Source organism: Tympanuchus pallidicinctus, unplaced genomic scaffold, assembly GCF_026119805.1.
Source record: "Tympanuchus pallidicinctus isolate F22 unplaced genomic scaffold, pur_lepc_1.0 scaffold3, whole genome shotgun sequence".
NCBI classification, from domain to species: Eukaryota; Metazoa; Chordata; class Aves; order Galliformes; family Phasianidae; genus Tympanuchus; species Tympanuchus pallidicinctus.
Genome location: NW_026294747.1, coordinates 2,143,905 through 2,164,389, shown reverse-complemented (window position 1 = coordinate 2,164,389; position 20,485 = coordinate 2,143,905). Strand labels below are relative to the sequence as shown.

Sequence of the window (20,485 nt, the reverse complement as noted above, 5' to 3'; positions counted from 1 at the left end):
GATATTGTTAAGATGTTGCATGTGTATTGTTGTATATTGCACTGAATGTGTTTTTTAAAAATTACCAAATTACAAAATTTCTGCATTTAAGCGGTGCAGTGTAATTGTAGAAAGCTCACTGTAAAAAGAAGAGTGAAAAATACTATGAGAGTTCTCAATTTATCATATAAATGTAGCTAAGCAGTTTTGGTTTAATTATTTGATAAATAAACTTTTGTTCATTTTTCCTTTGTGAAAGAAAAGCAGGGCAGTTTCAAATGGAATTTTTATAGGTGTTTGTAACTCTAATGCAGGGTGTATTTCATCAGTGCTTTGCATGTGATCTGAAAAGCACTGAGCAGGTTCTCAGAATCATTCAGTGCTCTCATTTCACATAAAAAAAAAAAAAAATAGGGTGATTTATGAACCCACAGATATTCCCTTGAATCGTGGTTAGAGGAAACTTACCCATTTTTATTGTCCATCTTTGGTTCAGATGGACAGTTGGAACCATCTGAGCAAGCTGAATGTGAAAGGAGCTGATAGCATTGGAGGCACTGCAAAACACAGCTGGCTGGTAGGAGTGCTCAGTGGGCTCATCCATCTTTTGTTGCTGGTGGTCATTTTCTGAGCAGTGTTTTGTCTATGCAAAAAAGTAAATATTTCACTGCACGTTTCTAAATGATTACAAAAATGTGGAAGGGTGCAATTTTAGATTTGCTTTACAATAAAAACTAGCTGCTAATTAAATGTAGTCTCTTGCCAAAGTAAAATAATATATATAATCTCTGTTTCCAAAGTATATCAACTGCAGCATTTAGATCTATTCTTCTACTTCAGTAACTGGGCAGAATAAAAAATGGTATAGGCGTTGTCTCCCTTTTGTTTCTCCTTTTTGTTTGGAGAAACTTTTCTTAGTCTGTGAAGAACTGAAAGCTCCTAACTTTGTTCAAAATGCAACTTTGGGTGCTTAGATGGTTTTTCAGGAGAGCCAGGACTGCGTTACAGGGTGTGTGTGTCTGTTTCATCTTTGCTGCTTGCGTGTATGAAGAGCAGAATGGACACCCTGCCCCCTGACTCCTCCATGGCAGCCAGTGGCAATGACTTGGAAAACCAGCAGCCTGATTTCCTAACATGGTTCTGGTGTTCTGAATTTAGGTTGTTTTGTTCCCGTAGCCGTAGCTCTCGTGTACTTCTGTACACTGACACAAGTTTTTCAGTTCAGTTTTGTTCAGTTTCAGATGAGCCTTTGTCACTGAGACAATAGTAGTGGTTGCAGAACCCTGATCTGAAAACAGTGCTTCATTTTTCTTAGTAACATGAATTTCAGAAGCAGTTTCAAGAAAATCCAAGCACAGTTATGTGATGTTGCACATGGATTTTTTTTCCTGCTAGAACAGATTGTGCTATCTGAAATTAATCCGTGTGCTGTTCCTTCTTTTCTTGTATGCAAAGTAGGGTAATTCCAAGAAGTGAGTCTAACGAGTTCATCCAAAGGAGCCAGTGGGGATTTGAATATGACTGTGCTTCCACAAATGAGTTACCTAGTGACCAGTACAGTCACCAGGCCTCTTTAATTCTGGCAAAACTTCACAGCTGAAGATCTTGGGTTGGGTCCCAGATCTGCCTCTCCCTCTCATTGTACTGCCTAATTTATATAGGGCCCTACTTCTGCTTGCCTGTCTCTTGGAGAGCAGAAAAATCTTACTGACAGGGCACCTAAGAATTAGTCATTGCAGTACACTCAGCACTGCAACTTCCAAGACTTACTGTGGTTCTTCTTTCCAAATATTTTCCCAAATGGCAAACCAGGGGTGGAATCAGCGTGGATGTGTTCCTATGTTTGCTTTTATTTTTCCTCACCAAGGCACAGCTAGCCACATGAAACACTGAGCACTGAGGTTTAGTAATCCTGTTTGAGAGAGCTCCTTTTACTGCCCAACGACAATGCAATCTGCTATTTATACAACGTTTCTGTTCCAGCAGCCACACTGCACTGAGTAGAGGAATTAACTGAGAGTGGGCAGAACCTTCCTGGAGAACTCTCCTCCTATTTGCTTCTGCAAAGTAATGATTTTACTATTATATCTGTAACTGACAGGCATTTATGCTGAGAAAAAAAACAGTGACTGCATTATAAGTAATTTTGAAGTATGCTTGTTTTGATTCTGCAAGTAGTTTGCTGTTGGCTTCAGTGGAGGCTGCTAGCAGTGCATAAAGCCACTGCAGGACTGCAGCCTTACACTGCTACAGTCTATCTACTTGTTTGTGCTTTGTACCTTCAGCATAGAGCTATGGCCTGATCTCATGAAATATTATCTATTTACAAGAAAAGACTCCTTATTTTAAGGATGTTGTCTGTCTAAACAGCTTTGTATTTGGAATGTCCCTATTACAAGTCATCCTGCAATATTATGTCAGGATGCCAGTAATTAAATACTTTGTAATCATTACCAGAAGGTGAGTTTTAGAGGTGTGCTGTTTAATAAAATGTACATTCAGTCAGCATACCGAAAATGCTTATATTTTGTATAAATCCCAGTTTTCATATTGTTAACTTAATATGTGAAAGTGACACGAAACATCTTTGACTAGAATAGGAAAGTACCTCATCTTTGCAGAAGAATCTGAAAGAAAAATGAGGGAAAAGCCTGCAACAGAGATTCAGTGATTAAAACAGAAATTATTATTTTTTTTTAACATCAGAGGTAAGCCAGAAATTTAGTTACTTGACAATTAGTGCCTGGAGACTAAATTGCAGTTGTTACCATTTCCTTTTCGTCAATCAGGTTCTACCAGTTCTAACGGAGCCGCTGACACTTGGAATACCTCTGGTATCCACCGGGACCCCCAGGGAGACCCTACTGAAGAATGGAATGCTATGCCAAAGACTTTTTATGATTCTTCTTTTCCCACAGAACATGTAAGTCAATTAAAAATACTGCGGACCAGACCTCAGTGAGCTAATTCCACAGATATTTGTACAACTGTACACATCTGGATACTTTAAGACTGAGTCAATCTCCAAAATAATATCAAAAGGGCAACGAGGCACCATTTTTCACAATTAAGGTTGATAGAAAGCAGCAGGAAAAAGTCACAGCGTATGAATCAAACAGATGCTAACCAGTCTGTTTGGGAGGGGAAGAAGAGGGTAGTTCATTGTGTACCTTAATAAAAATCATCACCTAGAGATTTTTCTTTTTAAAAAAAAAAGTAGCATGGAGAAGTATAAAAACATTGTTTCCTTTCTTTGATAGGAACATCTTATTTTTTTTAAAAAGTCTGTGAATGGCTTAGAAATTCAGCCAGTCTATGAACGACAGCCCATCAGTGTATGCCATGCAGCAATGACAGAATACCACGTGTTCAGCTGCCTTACTGTTTTAGTGTTATGATACCAGATGTGTGTGTAAAAGCAGACCACAGAAAAGCAAGCTGTTGTTTTCCAGGAAGACAGGTTTGTTCAGGGTGATACTAGCAATGCCTCCTACTGCATTCTTAGATCCATGTTAAATCCTAATCATATTCAAGAGCAATAGAATAATCTACAACTACAATGGGCCTCCTTCTCCAGAAGAGCTTCTAGAGGAGCATCTCAGTTTGGGCTGTCTCTTCTGGATGAGATTTGAGACCAGGATGCAGACATAGCATGACAAAACTGGCTGATTTTTATTAAACATAATCACGTTTACTACTACGTGCTACTAGCATTCATGTTCTCTGAAATTAAGACTACTGTTATTAAATTACTCAACCTTCCTCATGTAACGATACTTGAGCATGAGAATGAGGTGGATTTTCTGCAGAATACCAAATGTGGTGGTGATACTGTGCCTCCTGCTTTTTTTTCTTATCGAGGTGGAGCCAAGAACTGATGAGAACACTCTTCTTGCTCTTCCCTGCTTATTCTTCTATACTTTCAGCTGAGAATTCTGGAAAGAGGTGGACTAAAGTGCCTAATTTACAGCAAGTAAAAAGCTGTATTTCACTGTCTGCTGGTGGTTATACTACTACATCACCTCCAAATTAAAGCTCCCTATGTGCAGGCTAAGTAAAAGCTGAGATAGACATGAACAGCATGCCTTGCTGATTTGACCTTAGATTATTTTCCAAGCAATTGCTCTATGAAGTCTCAGCCTGGGACACTGCAGACCACTCCTTCCCTTTTGTACTGGTGCTGTTCTAATACCTTCTTTCTTTAAATTTGTCATTTTTATGACTGACGTGTAAAAGCTGCTGAGATTAAGAGGAGGCTCAGCAGTTATTTTTTCTGCTCAGTTTAGTTGTTTTGACCAACTTGCACATTTACAACAGGACAGACTTATGCCTTCTTCCACTTGGATAATCTCGTTTAACCAAAACGCAGCACTTAGAAAATTAAAATAAGTGTGTTTTCATACATGTCCCCCCCGTGGTACTAAAGAGAACTTACCCTGTTTTACAGTGTGGGCAGTAAGAGGCCTTGCTTTACTTGTATTTCATTGTGAAAATGCTGAGGATTTTTAATTTGACAGGCAGCATTTTTTTTCCAATAGGTAAATTGAATAATGTGCACTGTTTGTATTCTGAACTTCAAGAAATGATTGTATGCTGCAGAAGGAAAGTCTTTTAATTATTAGTCCATGTAGCAGCATGTAGTACTGATGCACTACAAATTACCCCTATTTAAATTTCAGTCTGTTTAAAAAAAAAAATCTATGCTAAACTGAAAACAGGCCCTCAGACTGTGGCTTACAAGCAGTTAGGCCAGTTACCCAGTGTTCAAAAATGGCTCAACAGGGCCTCACCTCACAATCCATGTCAGATAGAAGCATGCAACTTCCTGGACGTTACATTGAGATCTCAAGAACCACTGCAGTGCTGGCTCCATGTAACCCGTTTTGTTGTGAGCTTGTGGCTGCTGCAGCATCTTGGCCTCCCCAGGAGGCACAAAGCATAGGGCTATGTGGAGAAAGCTCATTGTTCAAGCAAAAAAACCGCTTCCCTGATTTGTTGCTCGATTTGGATATATATGAAACAGTAATTAAAGCTATTCAGAGAACAAAAAGGTCTTTAACATGCAAAGCCAAATGCTTACAGACCTTGCTTCAGTTAGTGATGTTTGTTTTCTCACCTACTAAGCTAAGCAGAGGGAGTTAACACTACAAACCTCATGATTTTGGGTTTAGTTAATCAAATTATTGCACAGTACTGGAAGTGTCAATTGCAACATTAAACTGTTTAATTGAACTATTTATTTTGCTAATCTGCATTCTAGTGCAAGCTTGTCTTTTTTATTCCTTCTCTTCTGCATCAAGTCCTGTTGTGAAGGTTAGGTTTACAAATTTATCAAGTCTTCCATTTTCAAGCTGAAGTAAGCATCTCAAATAAAACATTCTTTCCAATTGACTTATTTTCCTGTTCACACTTCCCTGCGTGCTTAATGTCACATCATTGGGAGCAATCTGAACATCTGTATCTGAATTTTTTAACTATCACTCTTTTCTTTTCCCGACAGGTGAAAGAAGGATTTACTGCTTTGAATGAGCAGAAGTCATCTCCCGTGACTGTAACTCCAGCACAAAGTGGAAGAACGCTGGGAGAGGAGGACAGATGTCCTACTCATAATTCCACTGTACAAAATCAAACAGAAGAAATTGAGAAATTCATCAATTTGGAAGGGCTTTGCTCATCAAGAAAAAGAAAATATGAAGACAGTAAAAAGCAGTAGTAGGAGATGGATAAACCACTTCTATAAGCCAAGTTGGTAGAGCTATTCCTATGTAGTGTATATTCATGTACTTCCACGCTTACTACAGGCTAAACACTGTTTGTTTAAAAATAGATGCAACTCTAATTAATCTGTTTCTACAATCAAATGCAAGCAAGTTGTTATGAATTTGGCCTGAAGTTAAAAGTTCACAAGTTAGATGTTGTAATGAGACTTTACGCAGTGTTAAACCAGTGCCCAGATCTTCTAGTCTGTGTTGACAGTCTGCTCTGTTTTTGAACACTGCTGCAAAGCATAATTGTTCTTATGGACTCGTGCCACTTAAGGTTTGCTGTAGTAGGTTCTGTGAAAACAATGCCTCTTTCCCCACTCAAACTGGGGTATGACTTACAAAGTCTCACTTCTGGTTCATGTTCCTCCTCCTCCAGGATAACAGTAACCTCTCACTTCAGTTACTTACACCATCACTTTCCTCACCTCCCTCCCGCTCCTACCTCTTGTCAAACAGCAATCTTCATACGAGAAACCTAAATAAATAACAAGAACAAAAGAAACAGGGTACTGCTACTGTCAGTTATTTCTAATTATAAAAGAAAATCAACATGAGATCTTCCCACATTTTATTGCTTTTCTGTTCCACTTTAGAATACTCATCTTCTTCAAACCAATTGTATACATTTTGGAAACATTCACGCGTGGTCAAGGTTTCGAATAAAATGTATCTATTGCAAGACGATTCTAGGTTATGCTTTAGGTGTCTGAGAGACTGAGAAGACTGTTTTTGACTTGATTCAAATTTTGTTTCCAGGTGTTTAGAGTATCATACAATTGCTGCCACTGCTGCTTTCCAAAAGTCCGATGTGTGCTGTGACTAGAGAAGTAAAACAAGATCAGGTGATTATTAGATGTAATACTCGCCTAGCAATTTTTTACAGCATTACTTAAATCTCACACGTGAGCAGGGAAGTTTTTATTTTCTGTAAGAAGCTGCACTTCACCAGTTACAGAATTCTGTAGCCTTCCCAAATATTTAAAGCAACGCTAGTCATTAGTATTCTTGTCACTATTAGGTCATTAAATGAAATGTGCTGGAAAATAGGACTCTTTCATTAAATAAGCTAATCACATTCAGTCTGAGCTTTAATAAAATTATGATAAATAGCAACTACTTAACTATCACCAAGTGCTAGGAACAATACCTTGCCTCTAGTTAAAATATTCTACAACTGTAAGTGAAATAATTAGAACACACTAAGTTCTACAAAATGCTACGAAGAATTAAGTCTTACCTGACAACTACTTTCCTCTGTGTCTGATCTATTTTGCAGTATACCATCTTTGTCTTTACAGCTGCAAAAAAGAAATGCTGTTTTAAGCCCTATTTTCAAGATAGGGTGATGTCACGTTGCATAAAGCCTCCTATAAAACAGTAGTTCACCTAACACTGTTTTGCTGCCAGCTTTAACAATTCAATAGGCAGAAATGCAAAATGATGTTATAAGATGGATGCATCTTGCTCTTATTGATGTCAAACTGAACTATTCAAGAAACTTATAAAAATAATAATAAATACTCCTACAAACCAATAGTTTTAATGACAGCAAACAACACCAGGTGACAAACCTGTAAACAATTTATTAGACAGAATTATTTGAAATATATTTCCCATGACTAAGAAAGTAACTCTTTCAAAGTCATACATTCAAGCACAAAAGTTTTACAGATACATCTATACTGGAATAGAATTGAACACTTCTCTCAATGTTTAATGTTAGCTCAGAAGACTATATAGGGTACAGTTCATTAGCACTGTATAAAGTACTTGGTACAGCTCTTACCATCAATGACAAATGCTTCTACATCATCAGCTCCAATCTGAAGTTCCTGTTGCATTGTGTCAAATGATATTTCTTTATTCTCTACAGCCATGCCCATGAAAGTAAGTAGCCTCATTTTTGCCATATTCTGTTCATGCAACAAGCCTGTGTGAAAAGTATTGACGGTTTATGGATATTAATTCAAGAATACCTAGTTTACTTTTCATGGTTTTTACTACATATTCTTCCAATAATTTAGAATTTCACATAGTGAAAACATTCTACCTGGCTTTATCAGTGTTTTTTGAGGTAATATTTATTCCTGCATCCTCTTTGCTAAAGCACCTACTTTACTCATGAATTCACCAAGACCCAATCATCAGTAAAATGAATTTCCAAAAGGAAGAGAGTGCAGAGTTTTTTGAACCACTGAGGACATCATCAGAACTTGGGCTGTAAGGGCACAGGTGATGTTTTCAGTTGGATCATCAGGAAGCATAGCAGTGCACTGCAAGAAAAATACCTGGTGATGTCAAAGCCTTCCTCCAGCCTCACTGCTCGTTCACATGTATGTACTTTAAAAGACTGTCATGGCTCAGCAGCGTAACATTTCTGTCCCCTAAACACGTGTCCTGAGTAGCTGCTTATTATAAAAGCACTGAGTTACATGCATGTTCACTGCTTCTACTATCTAAAAAAGAAAGTGCTCTGCAAGAGCATGTAAACAGGTGCCAAGATGTGTTCATACTACCTTTTGCAAGGTAGTATGAATGGCAACTCTAAGAACAGAACCCTGGGCTTGCACAGGTAAAGCTGAGTTCTCTCTCTCTGCAGGCGAACAGAGCTGCCCTTGGATGAGCCAAGGCCTTTCTTTATCAAGTTCTCCATGGCACCAGGCTTCACTGGAGGTTCCTTTAAATGAGCAGCAATCATTTGGTTTTGGAGTGACATTATAAGCATCCACACGGCTTCACTAAATATTTAAGTTTGGAATTTATAACATCTGTACTCTAATAGGAAAGCACATTAGTAGAGGACATCATGTTGTGTTAATTAGCTGTAATTATGATGCAGGCTCCCTATTTGGCACCAATTCAACAAAAACGTGATCACTATAACTCATACGAATGAGGAGCATCAGAAAATATACCTGAGTTTAATGGAAATCTACAAGCATCAAAAAATCAATTAGCACACATTAACCCTAATTAACAAATGCAAATGAGATGCTGATTAACTTTCTGAAAAAGGCTGCTGATAATACCAGATTAAATGTGGACATGTTAGGGCGACTCAGTTGACACAGACAATGCTACTGCTGGCCTAAGTTGTCAGCATTAATAAAACAACAAATTGTAACCAACTGAAGCCACCTGTAGGAGCCTTCACTGCACAGCTTTTGTGGACCAGTCTTAACTGGCTCTGACCCAAATAAAGCTGATTTTGCAACAGCTCTGAAATTAACAACATCCTTCTTTATTTGAAGCCCAACACTTGAGAGAATTGGGAGAGAGAGAAAGAGAATGATTAAACACACGTGTTTTGGGGAACAGATCTGGATGTTTTAGAGCAGTGCTGAATGCCTCCTCAAACAATCATACTGTGCTCTGCACTGACCTGCCACTGCTCTTCAGAAAGCACAGCTGAAAGAAGTAGACCAAGTTCCAAGCATTGCAGTTGGAACTGCTTCAGAATCTCTACCTCAGCCATAGCTGAAAGGCATTCAGAATTTCCTGAGTGCACCACAAAGAAGGTGAGAAATCAAGGCAAGGCGGAAGGTGGTTTTTCAAAACAGATATTGAAGGGTTTTGCTAGATCACCTGAATACCAGACATATTGAAAATAAGGAGACCTTATACTCACAGTTAAACGTAGATACAGGAAGGCAAAGCAAAATAAATGCTGACTGTTGTATGATGTACAGATATAAGCACAGCTGCATTTTAAGCAAATAGTTCCACGGGCGAGTACCAAACTGATAAACCTTTCCAACACATAAAAGTAACTGCTATATAAAAAAATCTCTCCCCTTAGAAAGAGAAGTATAAAATGTCCACACAGTGAATGTTTAGATAGAGAGACAAGCGATAATGTTATCCTGTGCACATGTACAAACTACTGAAAACTTGCTGCTAATTTTTATCTTCAAAAAAAAGAACAAAACTATTATTTTAATACTCAGAGTACCAGCACTTTTAAGCTTTGAGGGTAATTATTCCCAGAATTATACCACACTCCATTAAACAAAATAATGCATATGTTAAAAGGCTGCACTAAACTCAGCTTTAGCAAAACCATGCCTTTATTCAAATGCATTCACTTCGTGTTCAAGTGTCATTTCAAAATCAAAGTTATAAAAAAAAAAAATCAGATTTTATGGAAACATTTATTCATTACTAATATGTCAAAACCTTAATGCAGTAATAAAAAAATCTGCATCATTGAGCAATTTCTGCATTGTCACTGACCCCTGTCCTAAAAAGCTGGAATATAAAAAACGTAATTTTAATGCACGCAATAGCTTATGAACCAGTGCTCCTTTGAAACAGTCAATTACACATCAACGGGGGAGTGTCACAGTGTTAATTACTACTCCTTTTTTCCACAGTGTGTAAATAAAGAGGGTGCTGACATTAACATTCCATCACATCGCTCCATGTGATGAAACAAATTAACTGGGACAGACTGTGACTTGCCAGGTCTAACGCAGCAGCACACGCGCACACAGCACACTGCCTGCATCTCTTACCTTGCAGTTCAGGGCAACTATCTGAGCTATTTGCTGTTATAAAGTTACTGATCATTAAAAAAACACTGTTAAGAGATTTACACAAGCTGCTGTCTCGCTTGTTGGAGTTGTCATCTCCGAGCCAGCCTGACGTACCAATGCAGTAAATATTCCCTCCCGAAGGGCTTAAGGGAATGAAGTGGAGAAGAACAGATTCTATTTGGAACCCCCAAAACAGCTTGTTCTAGCATATCTAACAAACCACACTTAGTCTGAGAGGTTACAGTCTGATCCACTGTTTAGGAAAAAAAAAAAAGTCACTATTAAAATTCTGTCTTTGATATTTGGGTTGGAACTGAAGTCCTCTGCAGGTTCTATAATCTAAGCTATGTCAGAAATACAACGACTTGAAAACTTACCCAGGGAGTCAATGAAGTCTTTGTTGTTCTGATAAAACTTGACATAGGATACTAGCTTAGCGCTTACAAAAATTGTCAAAAGCTAGAAGATGGAAAACAAATGTAAGAACAGTTTAAAGATTTTCCCTCTTTGGAGAATGCACAGACACACAAAACACCGTAAACACTACTGAACTGGGAAAAAACCAACAAATAAACAACCCCCATAACAATAAAAGCTGCACTTCTTCGAAAGTCTCCTACTGAAAGCCAAGGGCAATCTGTGCTGTGCTTATTTTCTCAGATCAGAAAGACAGTTTTGCCAAAAGAATTCATGGTGAAGGTGCAACTTGTAACTCATCTTCCAAAGCTTCTGAAGGGAAGCTTTCTATTACACGTCTTACACGTAACATTTTAATTTTCTGATTCTAAGAACATTTTTTAAACAATAGTACATTGCAACTCGAGATTAATGACGCAGACCACTCTTCCAATGAATTTCCACAGACACTAACGAAGCAAGGGCTTCCTAAGACATTAAACCAGCTTGCTAAAAAGAAAGCTACTCACATCATGAATAAGTTCGCCCTCCAAAAATTTGACTGGTTTCAAGGCGAGAAGATGGTCAAAGAGAAAGGTATTTGGATCTTTCAGTGCTCGTACAATACATCTAATTAGAAAAGAACGATAATTACTTGCACAGCAATACACATTTTAAATGCAACTCCATTTGTTTTTCTTTGCTTTCCAGGAGATATTCCAGGGTTGTCAACTACGCTTAAATATGAGGCATGTCACATTCCTAAGTAACTTTAATCTTTGCTTCACAGTTGGAAAAAAACAAGAGAGCAAACGCTCAGTACTCTGCCCCACATCACAGTTAAAGTTCGCCAGGTGGTAGGACTACAGATGAACCTACCGTATCCAACTGTACATTTATTACAGCCAAACCTTCATTCCTCGTGGTGTTTTTACTGTCCTCCTAAAATTTCATAGAATTAAGTCGTTTAGGAAGATTAATTATACTTGAACATGTGACATAAAGCAGAGAAAACCTCAATACCAAACACTGCAAGACCTATGATTTATCAGTTGCAGCTCCAGACTATAAACAGTCCTAAAGTGTTTCTAGAACTCTAGATGAAAGCATTTGCTCGACAGCACATCAGAAGGCTGTTAGTGCTACAGCAGTGCTGATGGCCTACACCACGACCCTGCCATGCAATGCACGCCCAGAAGAACCTCAAGTCTGCCTGGACTCAGCAGTGCGGTCAGCTCTAAGGAGGAACGTTCTCTGAGACCCGAAAGGCCTCCATGGTGCTCACTGAGGTTTTCATTTTCTTATGCACAGATGTTTTAATTTTCAAAACGAGCCCTGATTTTTCTGCAAACTTACGTACAAGCTATTTCACACACAGCAGATCTATGTAACTCATTAAAACCCTGCGTTGGTCAGAGCAGTGGCAGGCAGAATGCAGAATTTTGCCTTTGGGAAAACACACTGTTAAGAACCAATTTGACTTCCAGCATATCCACAGAGTATTTTTATTTTTTTCTCATATTCTTAGCATTTGCTCCTAGAAAAGAGAGCAATAATTTCAATAGGAAGTGCTATCTGAAAAGAACGTTTAAGTTAAAGATTCAAATAACCAGCAAGTTAAAAAAAATAAAAAAAAATCTGAAACCCAGGACGCCAATTCAACTTTGGATACTTTGAGATACCTGATGTAAACCACCTATTTTACAAAAGTTCAGCAGTGAGCAGCACTATTCCTGAGTGCTTGCACTGTGGAGTGAACCTAGAAACACCCAAACCTACCATAGGCTGCAAACTCTTCATCAGGCCAGCAGTGCCACAGAAAAAAGGCCCCTGCCGACAAGGCCATTCCATCCTCTTTCACACGAGGCCATTGACACGATACTGCAATACAGTAAAAACTTGTGAGGAAGCCAGGAAGGCAGCATTACCTGTGAGCATCAACTCTAGCCTGGGAAGCGTTGTCCTCTGTGTAACTCCCCAGCAGTTCCACCATTACTTTTGCTGCGGTATCGCTGGAGAAGAAAAACAAAGTCACCTTAGGACTGCTGAAAAACTACTTCCAAAACACTCAAATATTTAAATAATTCCGTCATGATGTTGCAGGTCAAGTTAAATTACACTTGAAAAGATGTAGATGATCTATTTTAATTCTAGTGGAAAGAACAAATTAACTAGATGTATTCTTTCAATTCTTGTTCTACAAAATGTTTATCTTCACCCTTCATTTCATTCTCTTAAATTGATAAATTACCTGCTGGTTATGGAAAAAGCTTTCTGAGCTAGGAACAGCTTTATATGGTTCACTAGAACGCTCCTCTTATGCACATCTGGATTTAATCATTGCAGAATAAGTAGCACTGCAAAGTTTATTTCAAATGTAAGACGGCATATCTTCAACAATATTTATGGTCAGAAAAATAGCTGCGTAAAAGCTCCCTTTTCTTCTTTCACAGATTGTCTCCAAGTACTCAGAGTGAGAGCTGCTCGTTTCACTGATGCAGTTAAGTGGCCAGCAATCCAAGCAACTCAGGCTGCCATGAAGCAAGCAGCTCCCAACGCTGTGCTGACAGACAGCTTCTGGGGAAAAAAAGCATTCATTCTGAGAAAAAGGAGTAAACTCTGAGCCTTGTCTACCCAGATGATTTTTTTAAACAGCTCCTCAGTGTTACTGCGAACCATTCCAAGACAGATAAGAAAGAGACTGCGTCCTTTCAATTAATTTTTATTTATTTTTATGCGTGAGTTCTCACCACTACTGAGGCCAGCAACTTCTGATACTTCTTTACAAAGTCTTCAGCAATAAAACAAAACACAAAAAGCATCATCCTATTTCTTATGGGATCCTCATTAACTACAAAGATAGTAGCTGCGATACTTTGTCCAGACAGATAACAGACTTCATTGATGCCTCCTTAGTACTTAATATGGACACAGTAGGGTCTGGGTGCAGATACAACCAACACCTGGTAACAAGAACAGGAGCTCTGCAGAAATTCCCCATGCATTCATACAGTCTGGCAACTGCTTTGGTGCAGGTATCCTTGGGATCCCCTTCGTGCAGTACTTCCTGAGGGCACAGGAAGGAAGGATGCTGTTCTCTCTGAGCTACAATGCAAAGCTACATTCTTCCTTCAAAGTGCTTCAATTGCAGATACAGGGAATTTCCCCCTGTGAAGAAATTTAACAGCATTCCAGTCGACCTCCAGAGATCATCGAGTCCAACCCCCTGCCAAAGCAGGTACCCTACAGCAGGTCGCACAGGACTACCTTTATAAGGGTATTTATCATAAAACTCATAAAATTGCTATTTGACAGCTTCTCTGTAGAGTGAAGTTTTGTGCTCCCAAAGATACCACCGATGTTTTGTGCTCCCAGCTCTCACAGATGTGCAGTGCAAATACTCAGACATCACGGGAAGAAGGCATTATCTCTAATTCAAGAGGTCAGCCTATGCTTTGGCATGGCACCTGATACTGGTGTGCAGAAGAACAGATAGCCACGTAACAGAGAAATGAAACAAATTTAGACAGCTTTGCACATACAAAGGCTTCAAAACGAATCCCTCCTATTTATTTCCATGAAAACTACAAAGAGCACAGTAACACTGTCTAATAGACCAAATTCCCAGCTACAAAACACAACTTTCAGCACAATCACTGCCATTTGCTATGCATTTTTGCCAGAGGTGAACAAGAGCCTGCACGCTGCACTCATAAAAACCTGCATAGCTGACCAGAACATGGCTTGTCTTTCACACTGCTGTCGCCACTGCTGAAATGCATCACCCACCACCTCGCTGGGCTCACATCCCCTGCCTGGTCTCCGCTCCCAAGCTTCCTGTGTGAAACTCTTCTGAGTCTCAACAAATACGTCAGGATCATTCTACTCCTTTTATTCCTTCATCTGATTCTATTCAGCATCACACCACTACTACACATCACGGTGTTTAAAGCTCTAAGACAGGTCACCATTTTGCCAAAGGTTACTGCTAAAACTCTAAGCTACATCAGGCTGGAGCCTGGCATGAAATTCAGGGCCTTGTAGGAGAACACAACTCTTAGGCTGCAAACAAGACATGCCTGCCTGCAAAACTTCACCTATAACTGGAAAAGAAAACAGGTTGTATTACCTTGCAGTTTCATACCAACACAGCTAGGCAAGTGCTGAACGTTAAGCAAGCTGACACAGAAAACTACCATAGAACCTTTATGGCAAGGATCAATCATAAGCAGCAGAGAAAGTAACTAACCTCTGGCAAAGTTCATTTGCCAAATACAAGAACCCAGAAACACACGACACCAGCTGTCAATTTTCCAGCTGCCGCTACCGATTTTTCTTTATCCGATCGATGGAAAGATAAGAGTGCCTCTTCAAAGAGCTCAAGGCAATTCTGATCATCAGAAAAAAAGAAACTTCCAGCAGGGATGGAAAAGATTCAGTAAAACAAGCTTTTCAGGAGCTGTTTGCTACCAAGATCGCTGGGGAAAGCCATCTCTTCTGCCACGTGAACTGAAGTTAAAACAGAAAAGCCAAAGGACCAAGATTCCATTCCTTTCAACGTTTTTTTTCTCCTTGATCATAAATCAACAAAGTAACTGAGGTATGATTTTTACTGCTTATTTTTCAGTTCCCACTTATCTTCCCATACCGCTGCACCGAGCAGCATTCCTGTGTGCTACAGCTGGAATGCTGCTGTGCGTTTCCCATACGATTGCAAATACTGCCCACTGATCCAGGAGAGTGAACCAGGTCAAAGGTGCTGGGGTCACTTCTTGTTTTCTTTCCTGGAGAAGAGTGTAAGTGCTCTGAAAAATTGCTCTACTCACTGCAAAGCTCACTGCAACAGATGGAAAGGACACTGAGTGCAGAAGTAATATATTACAGAGTTTGTAGAAGTTTTTAATGCCTCACTTAAAAAATATTACTGGTAAGCAAAAATGTCATTTTTTTCTGAAACTGGGCAGCTAACTGCTGAATAACCTTGGCAGTAAGCTTACTGTAGCACTGAGAACAAAAGCTAGAAGTTTAATTCACATATTTTGATAGTAAAACTAGTTAAAACATAATTCGCTATGAAATATGGGAAGAGCTAATTAAAACCTCTGAATAAATCAATAGGATGAGAAATATTTCAGGAGTAAGAGCATTACAGCTTATGAGTGTAATACTGTAAAACAGAAGTGCTATGTTGTATATGAAGACCGATTAACATTTTTGCAATGATTTTGACCAGTTTAAATCTGTTATGAAGCATCATCAATGCAAAAGCATTTTAACGTTAATGACAGGAAATTGCCTTCATGTTGCAGCTCAGAGTAACAACTCCATGAGGATTAATCACCCCTAAATGGAGATTCAGTAAAAATGATCCTGCTCTGCTGACACAGCGTTTGCAGGCTACAGTTGCACGAGGCCAGAATAAGCTAACTCTCCTGCCAGAAAAAACTCTCCTCCTACTGTGACAGCTCCACACCTGCCTTTCTTCCGCAGAAAGGTCACCTCCCCATCCAATCCACTGTACAGCTGCACAAGTGCCTGCAGCAGCATGTGCACACAAACGGATGGGGGAAGAAGCTCTTCCTTCTGCAGCAGTACAGTGTCACGCACATACAGGAAATGCTGCTCTCCCTCCTGCCACAACCCGCAGCAGGGACAGTTTAGACAGGCCGATACAGTTGTGGAATACACGCTGCAACCACTTCAGCCCGTATCAACAGCCCTGGCCAATGCATTCTAATCACCCTATCACGTATCCAAGATTAATTGATGACAACTCTCAGTTAAGATTTACACTAATTTACAGGCACGGTACAGACGGCATTGCTTTACATGCCAGAACACACTGGTCTGCCAAGTTTGTTAGATCAAAGATGCCTCTTACGATCCAGGATAATGATTTAAAATAGTCAAGCAGGTATTCTGCAGACATTCATTTTGATGACTGCTAGAAATCTTTGTCTTAAAGGTAATGTTTATATTAGAAGACTGATTCCGTTAACTGTGATTGATAAGCCTCCCAAAGTCATTAAAAGAGACAGCACTGCCATGCACCAACACGTCAAAAGTGCAATTAAACTGATGCCTAATAAACCTGGCATAACACTACCATGCTTGAAGATTAACATTTACAAAAAGGAATAGTTTTATTTCGGGAGTCTGTAGCTGATTCGCTACTAATTAATATTCTCTAAGAAACGGTTTAATGGAAGACTGCTTAAAACAAAAGAGAAAGCAACAGGTATATGTGGACTGAATTATTAGTTCAGATTAAAAGTGCCATGAGAAATAGTTCTCCTAATATGACTTGCAATACATCAATGTACAATGCAGTGATCTATTCCTTGTTTTTTATACCTCTTTTTGCAGTCTACGAGGACATCATACAGCAGCCTTAGAAGAGTGTGCTTTTTGTCTGTGCTGAGGTTCCAGTCAGAAATCCATTTTCGGACCTAAGTAAAATACAAGTGAAAAGGAAGCACTGGAAAAAAGCTAAAACAAAACTGTAGTTATTGACTCTCAAGCAGAAAAGGATTCAAAAGAATCTTTCACAGAGATCCATCCTCTGCATCCTCTGACTAGCAGGCTCCCCATGTACAATGGAGAAGTTTCACCACAAGAAGTCTGCATTCTCTGTGTTACTCCTTAAGGACAAGAAATTCCATTACACTGTGATTCCAGAACATGGAACACCATGTCCCCAGTTCCTGATCTAAGCTCCTCGCTGTCGCTGTATCGCAAGAAACACCCATGGAACTACGGGCAGAAGCAGAGACAAAAAATAAATGGCAGCTCAATCTAGATTCCACATGTAGACCTTTAAAAGGTAAAAAGTTTTGTGTTCTACATTTCTATTTCATAGGCTCTAGCAATTTTTAGCAGGAAGAGAAGACCTGTGTCAACTCCGAGTAATACTTAGTGAAATGCAGTGCGGTTAATACAGAGGCCACCACCTGCAGCACCACAGTAATTACCTGATCTAATTCAGTTGGAATGTACTGGATGGCACCACATGATGAAGCCACTTTAAGAAGGCTGCAGTACACTGTGTATCTCACAGGAGTGTTCTTATCCATACCATGGAAGAGATTGCTCAGTCTAAACCACAAACAACAAAAAACTGAGTTAAAAAGGCTTAGGAAAGCATTTAGGAAAAAAGGAATGCGTATCAACGTTTCCAGTCACACGTCTGCTTGTACAAAGCACCTGGTAGCACCATAAGTCCATGCTGAATTGTAACAGTGTTCAGTTTTATAACAGGTTCCAGCAGAGAAGCCAAAAGCTCTGTGCATTTTTAAGTTCACAATACTTAGCAAAGAATGTATAAAAGTAATTGATTTTATGATGAGTAGTATTCAGGTTGTTTTTTTTTTTTTTTTTTTTTTTTTACATTTTTCCCTCCAACAGACAAATCTTAATCCGACATCTTATGCTTTGATTTAGAGAGATGCACAAAATAATGCACTCACTCTGCAAGATAGCACTGCTTCACCTTTCTCTGTGAAATACTTACAGCTGCAGCCTGAGGGACGGGCGCTCTCCTTCCCGAAATTTCACTAACTTCTCACACAGACTTTCAATCAGTGCTTCTTGTTTGTCGGGTTCCAGGATCAGAAGCAAAGACACTACGCTGTTCATGACACTCTCAACATCTGCACAGAACAAAATATGCAGCTGTTTAGAATTGCCAGCAACCCTCATCATCAGTAGCAGCTATTTGGTGCTGCAGTCACTTCTGCTGTGCATACCCATTTTGCAAAATACTGCAAAAGATAAAACGCCAACATTGCCAATGTTTTCTTCAGAATATACAAGAGATTTGGCTCAACGTGGTCTTCTAGTCTCCTGGTCGCAGACGTTTAGTCTTGACTGTTTTGCTACCTGTTTGATCTGTCACCAGAAACATTAACTAGCCCTGAGTCTTTATCAAATAACTCTCAGAGGGAAAACTGGTTTCATATACAACTCAGGTGCCTTCATAACAAGCACAGCCTCGCTCCACTGCTGACTCCTTCAAAGGGCAGCAGACATTTGAAGAAGGGAGGGGCAGAGCAAATGCAAATTTCACATGGCCTTGCTGGAAGTACCTGCAGTTTCACAAATACGCATGTGTTAACATGCAAGCAATGCAACACAGCTCTAAACTCTGCTCATGGTTACTCATTTGAAAACATGAATTGCGGTATGTTTAGCAGAACTGGCGACACTTGAAGTGACAAACCTTTGTCATCCTCTTTCAGGCACACATCACAAACTTCAATGATCTGTGCCAAGTCAACGTGAAGTCCCCCTTCAGAGTTTTCTTCAGAGATTTCAGCTCCCTTGGACTTCAGGTAAGCTCGAAGTTCTGCAGCCTTAAAAGAAACACCCAAAACAGTCGGTTTGTGAACAGCGATGTTAAAGTAACAGAATTTCTTACAGATTTTTCTTCCACAATCATTTCTCCTCCCCTGCTGCTCACGCAGCAGCTGACCTTGTTTGGCATCACCCAGTATCCCATAGCACGCCCTCTCCCCAACAACAGCATATAACCCGAACACCAGTTCAGTGTGAGGCAGGAACTGAGAGCATCACCTCACTGCTGAGCTTTCTCACAGTGGGTACGTGCCACTACTACAGAGTGCAGTCAAAGACAAAAACAGGCGAAGCCCGTGACACGTACTGCTTTAGTACTGAAGTAGTTATCACTTCATAACAAAGCACTACAGAAGAGACCACAGAGCAAAGCATGAGGGAGGTGGCAGCTCCTCAAGAGGCAGCGCCAAGACCAGGCCTCTCTCCGGACCCGGGCTTTCTTTAACGCGCTTCTTCCCACCCGAGCTGCGCCGCTGGGCGAGGAGCGCGGCAACCCCGGCACGACAGGGCCTCCCAGGGCCGGAGCCGCCTCCCAGCCTGAGGCCCGGCTCCTACGGCGGAGGGGCCCGCCGCGGGCAAACGGCTGCCCTCCCGCTTCTCGCTCCCCTCTCGCCTGCCCCGCGCCTGCCAGCAGTTCCACCGGGCCACCCCCCGACAGCGGACCTGGTCCTCTTCCGTGATGTCGATGAACGCGGGGACGCTCATGACTGCAGCACAGGCTGCCGCGGCCGGCCCGAGCACGCCGCCGCACCGGAAAGACGGAGCGGCTTCCGGTGCCGCGAGACACCCACTTCCGCTTCCTCGGGGAGGGGAGAGGCGCGTGGGGGGTGCCGGGAGGGCGGGGGTGAATGGGGGCCGCGCGCCACGCCCTCACCTGGCGCCCCCTTCGCGGCGCGCGCTCGGCTCGTGCCCCACTTTCCCACCCCGCTTTCCCGCCCGCGCCTCGCGCCGCAGCTCGCGGCCGTTGGTGCTGAAGGGCTCTGAGGCGGCGGCTGCGAAGGTGCGAGTTGGGAGGTAGCTGGGAAGAGCTGTACGTTTCATCTGAAATGTTTAAAGCACCGGTGGCTCCAACCTTTTATCGCTAACGGCAGAATTAATTGTTCTTACTGCTAATCGTACCCATCGTGACTTGCAGAGATAAAAGCATCCTGTAAACTTAATTCCCTCAGGCGGTAATGGTGCTGCATACAGCCCCCCGCCCCTCTCCCACCTGCAAACCTGAGCACGTAGCAGCCAGACCTACTTATGGAGTCTGAACACCACAGCAGTGCTAGCATCCGCATCTGTGTTTCCAAAGCTGAGCACACTGGTGAAAGCCATGACTCACACTGGTTTTTATGCTTGTATTCCTTTTGGATACTACAGCTGGCACACGGGGGGGAGTAAGAATAATATGTGTGCATCTGGTCTGCTGCAGATCCGCAGGAGGCATTTCAGGTGCCGAAGCCCAGTGTCACT

The 20,485-nt window shown here is 40.8% G+C and overlaps 2 protein-coding genes across 2 annotated transcripts in view; one reads left to right on the top strand and one right to left on the bottom strand.

The window, feature by feature from the left end:
- CCDC73 (coiled-coil domain containing 73) overlaps positions 1 to 6,180 on the top strand; it is a 44,520-nt gene extending 38,340 nt beyond the window's left edge. Inside the window, exons 18-19 of the mRNA XM_052695460.1 lie at positions 2,769 to 2,902; positions 5,480 to 6,180. Coding sequence (XP_052551420.1) covers positions 2,769 to 2,902; positions 5,480 to 5,692 — 347 coding nt within the window. The 3' untranslated portion in view covers positions 5,693 to 6,180. The remainder of the gene's footprint in view (positions 1 to 2,768; positions 2,903 to 5,479) is intronic.
- A 118-nt stretch (positions 6,181 to 6,298) lies between these two features.
- EIF3M (eukaryotic translation initiation factor 3 subunit M) lies at positions 6,299 to 19,826 on the bottom strand. The gene is made up of 11 exons (XM_052692476.1): positions 19,691 to 19,826; positions 18,894 to 19,026; positions 18,186 to 18,324; positions 17,647 to 17,770; positions 17,030 to 17,124; positions 12,604 to 12,687; positions 11,206 to 11,305; positions 10,657 to 10,738; positions 7,531 to 7,674; positions 6,982 to 7,042; positions 6,299 to 6,563 (listed from the first exon to the last, which is right to left on the bottom strand). The coding sequence occupies exons 1-11, from the start codon at positions 19,730 to 19,732 to the stop codon at positions 6,443 to 6,445; spliced, it is 1,125 nt and encodes a 374-aa protein (XP_052548436.1). The 5' UTR covers positions 19,733 to 19,826; the 3' UTR covers positions 6,299 to 6,442.
- Between the last annotated feature and the right edge of the window lie 659 nt (positions 19,827 to 20,485).